The 4,846-nt window shown below is 27.8% G+C and overlaps 1 protein-coding gene across 1 annotated transcript; it reads right to left on the minus strand.

The window, feature by feature from the left end:
* Positions 1–1,572: 1,572 nt before the first annotated feature.
* On the minus strand, positions 1,573–4,491 carry LOC136796046 (monocarboxylate transporter 5-like; the record flags this gene model as incomplete). Its single annotated transcript, XM_067048552.1, is given in 3 exon segments — positions 1,573–3,818; positions 4,022–4,147; positions 4,252–4,491. Coding segments are annotated over 3 exon segments (518 nt in total), but the record flags the coding sequence as incomplete, so codon positions are not given.
* Between the last annotated feature and the right edge of the window lie 355 nt (positions 4,492–4,846).

Here is a 4,846-nt window from a genome sequence, read left to right on the forward strand (position 1 = left end):
TTTTTTCCTATGGCATAAGGCAGAAGTGGGCTATTACACCATTTTCCCTCTCACAGCCCAATACAATTTTACTTTTCCTCTTAGTTGGTTCGCATCCTGCTTACTATCTTCTGGACTAACACATGTTAAAAGATTGTCTCCATCCATGTCTCCCATGTTGCATGAAGGACATTTCAGTGAATCTACGATGGCCTGTTATGCTGATAACACAGAAATCCTAACAAAACATACGTGAATAAAACACATATATCTCACAGGCTCTAAAAATAATTTAATAAAAATATAAAACTAGTTTAAACTCTGTAAAACATCACTAAATTACAGCACATCACCTTTACTCTTTGATGTGAAATGTGTTTTTTTCAGTTTTTCTTGATATTACACAGATTCCACAGAGAGACACTGTACACAATATTGGACTGACATTCAACTGGGCAATAACATGGAATCCACATATCAAGAAAAAGACACAAAACGTAAATTGAACACGTAATACTTCTTTCTTCACTGCTTTTGAAACATTCAAAATTAAAATTTAAGACTGAAATTAAAGACTTAATAGAACCAATTTGGACCTCTGCATCACAAATACTTGGGAAGAAAAGAGACTCACATTTACAAATTTCAAATCTTTCAGGACAATTACATTAGCTACCAGGGCTCTATTTCATAATGAAAGCTAATAGTATTAGTTAATAATACAAGTGTAGAAACTAGTGTGGTAATAATACTAATACTTATTTTTTCATTATTGGTATGACTATTAGTGATATTACAGTAATTAAAAAATACTAAAGTACAAGTTACTATTGTACAAGTCTGTGTAATTAAATTAAGATAAATCTATAATACTAATAGTATTAGTTTGTACTTCATTATGAAACAGGACCCTGGTATGCAACTTAACATAATGATCTTTACATACCAACTATTAACAAACAGATACACACCCACTAACAATGATTCCATGATGGATTACAAGCTCTCTCAAACCTTTCATAAATGGCATGGCCAAAACACTCAAATTCCATAACATCTATTAAAGAAAGAATAGAAGCTGATTGAGGGATCTCCTAGTCTAACAATTAAATTTTATATCACACCTGAAGGAGCAGTTGGGTACTGCTCCCCCTCATTTCATCTCCATAAGTAGCCCATCAGATTCATTGGTTGTCCTTTCAATCGACCGGTGTGATTAAAGATCTGAACTTTAAAAAAAATGATTTAATTTGTTTTCAATGATCACAAGTTTTCAAACATATTGCTTTTATATTTCAGGGGACACTGACTCCTGATGGTATTTTTGAAATTTTATTGCCAAACAAAGGATTGATCGAAACTAATTGGGGCTGGACAATAAAAATGAGCTATACTTAATATTTATATTATTATGATGTAATTTATTTTGTAGAGCCAACCAAAAAAAAATATATATATATATACATATCTAATTTATCAATTTTTCATAAACAATAAATGAACAGAATAAAATATATGCATGCTATTTTAAAAATAAAAATTAATGAATACATTTATCATTTTCTGGTATTTTGCATTAGTAAAGAATAAAGGTGATTTCTGTATAATTTATTATCCTTTACTTTAAATAAAATTGATACAAGTTCAATAAATACTGCACAAATAATACTTATTCCTTAGTATTGGAAGGATAAAATCCCCGCATTTAATAAATCTAGTGTTAATTTATACAAAAAACATTATCTTACTAAAAATGTTATAAATGAACTTTATTAATATTTTTATCTTGTTTCTCTGTCTGCTTTGTAATTTGTAAGCTAGGTCGATTTCGCAACCAAGCGTTTCAGCAACTGTTATTCCAGAACAATGGGGGCTGCGCTGCTAGAATAATAATTAACTTCTCTGCTAAATGGGTATTCCATTTAAAATGAACAGCCAAAATTCTATTACCATTACATTTTTCTCTCTTATTTGGACATCACTAGAGTTTTTGTACTGTAAATCTTAATCCCATAATTACTAGTATAGTTTATATTAGCTTGCCTGTTGTCCAAACCTTTACTCCTCTAATTATGAAACGTAGAATAACTTTGCACACATATAGACCATTCTGCAGCTGTATTTTTTTTTTCAGCAATGTTCATAGGTACTGTTTCAGTTAGGAAGATAATGTGGTCTCTTTAATCACACCAGTGCATGCATGCTATATAATTTGTAGTAATTATTGGAAGAAGAAAGAACACCATTTCTTTCATTTATCATTTAAAACTATTAGTACTTTCCCATCTATTGGTGTATAAGTAATAAAATAAATCTAATAAAAATTACATGTAATAAATTAAATGTAATAAAAATTACATTTCATATCATACTCTAATTAAAAAGGAAAAGAAATTATGTTTAGCAATATTTAAAAACTATGGAAATGTATTAGTTATAATCAGACAATCATTTCACACTTCCTTTACCTTTCAATAAGAGGCTACTAATATAAGAAAATTTGGTTAATCAGTGGGTTAAAATTATATGGAAGAACATCCTGGTTTACAAAATAAGATCAAGCATACCAACAATTAATTTTATTCTAACAACTTTAAAATTAAAATCACAGTACAACGTACTATATAAAATTCATATTTACAAAACTATAGTTCATATATTACATTTTTATAGGTACATTACTAAACCTAAAACAACAGCAATCAAATAAGATTAAAAATAAATAATTACAATGTTTTTTTTTTAACATAGGAACATTGTATATTACAAACTTGATAACATTCATTCAAAATATTAACAAAAATAATGACAAATATTTACATAACTTATCATAAAAAACTAATTTTACATAGTTTCTTTAATAATTAATTAGTCTTCTAATATTATGTTCTAAATAAAAAATAAATAAGTCTATACATAAATAAAAGCAAAACTTATTTTAGAGAAGGTATTGTTAAGGAATTTGCAGTTCCATGCAATTTAGGAATCATTGATCTGAATCAGAGAAATTTATAAAATTATTTTGATGTTTAAATCTTTAAAACTATTTTGGCACAATATAGAAATACCAACAAATTTAAAAAACAAAATAGCCTGCAAAAGTTTTCTAATATTTAGTCTTCTTGTTTACATTCATTTCACTCAGTCTCTGAACAATTATTTTGTTGCCTTCAAATAATGATATTATTTATTTTTCTTTCAAATTATTATTTGAAAATTACTAAATAAAATAAAATTAATTTAAAAAAAATCTAATCTATAAGTTAGATTTTATATAGTAATATCTAATGTATTGCAAAATAAATATAGTCCTTGTGTTAGAAAATGTGCTTTAGAACTTTTCGAATAGCCACAGGTTTTGAAAGTAAATTTAATTTATAATCTAAAATTTCCATTAGCTATTCAAATTAAAATTAAAATTCCAATTAAAAAGAATCATTAACTTAAGTTTTCAAAAAGATAAATTCTCTTAAATCATTGCACTATTTTTAGATCTACGAGTCATAATCTGAATTATGTTGGTGGTCATCAATCAAAAAACTTAAAATGATAAAATTTAAAAGCTGGACGGTGTTAACAAACCATCTTCTTGTGTTATGTGGAAAAACAATTGGTCATTTTTTTTTTTAAATCTTCGAGAAAGTATTTAAGTACACTCTAAAAAAACCTATTTAACTTTTAAAACATTTAAGCTAGATTGTGCAGCTTTCTGAGAGCTCTCTTATCTTCCCACTTCTTAATGAGAGGTAGAGGGTAGCACATCACTCCAGAACAAAGGAGCAGTGCGCCTGAGAGATAAAAGGAAGCATCATAGCTCCCTGTCATGTCCATAAAAACACCTGCAAAAATGTCAAATTTTTAGATGATTAATTGAAAGGAATTATTTATTTGTTGAAATTATATCTTTCAATAAATTTAAAACTTATTTAATTATTTATAAAATCGGAATATTGATGATAAAATTGATTTTGATTAAGATACTATATTGATATTGCTTTTTTTAATATTGACAAAATGCACATCAATAGATCAAGAAAGTTACCAGCAATTGGAGAACCAATGGCTGCAGCTAATCCTTGGAACAAAAGTAAAAATCCAAAGGCATTTGTTAACCTTTCAAGTCCTATTAGCTCTACTGCGATGATGGAACGCAATGAAGCCCAAAAAGCTAAACATGAATTAGGATTATGTATTATATAGTTGGTTTTCAAGATATAAATTATATTATTGGTTTTCAAAATATAAGGTAATGAATATAAATATGTGACTTACATATGGAAAGACCGAATATAGCAGCAAAACAATACTGATAAGTTGTGCTATATGATAAGCCACTGGCCATGGTAGCGATACCCCCAATAGTGAGAGCAACATTGTTTAGCATGAGGCTACTGATTTGAGGGACCATTGTAAGAGTGCCACAGACGATCCTTCCAATAGTATTTGTAATGCCAATAGCAGATGCTAGGAACATGATCACTGCTGGGTCCATTCCGTTAATTCGTCCTCGATCTAGTAAAAGTAATATCAGAAAATTAAATGTTTATGTATAAATACATAAAAGTATGTAAGTTAAGATGACTTTTACAAAGGTATAAAAGCAATTATGAACTAATTCAGAATATTGAGTTAAGACCAGAACAGTTATTACTTAAAATTATCTCGCATAATATACAAAAATTTTAGCTATCCTATTATCTGAATCATTCTTAATAAATAGATTTTTATAACTATTAAGAACAAAATAAAGTCTAGATTTACAAATGTCTGATGCACAGATTCTTTTTACTCAAGCTTGATAATATAATTTTTTATCAGGAGAAATACAACCAGCTTGCTTCTTAATTATTATTATTCCTTCAAAGCC

This window comes from Halyomorpha halys, unplaced genomic scaffold, assembly GCF_000696795.3.
Source record: "Halyomorpha halys isolate HHAL.00 unplaced genomic scaffold, Hhal_1.1 Scaffold11732.1, whole genome shotgun sequence".
NCBI lineage: Eukaryota > Metazoa > Arthropoda > Insecta > Hemiptera > Pentatomidae > Halyomorpha > Halyomorpha halys.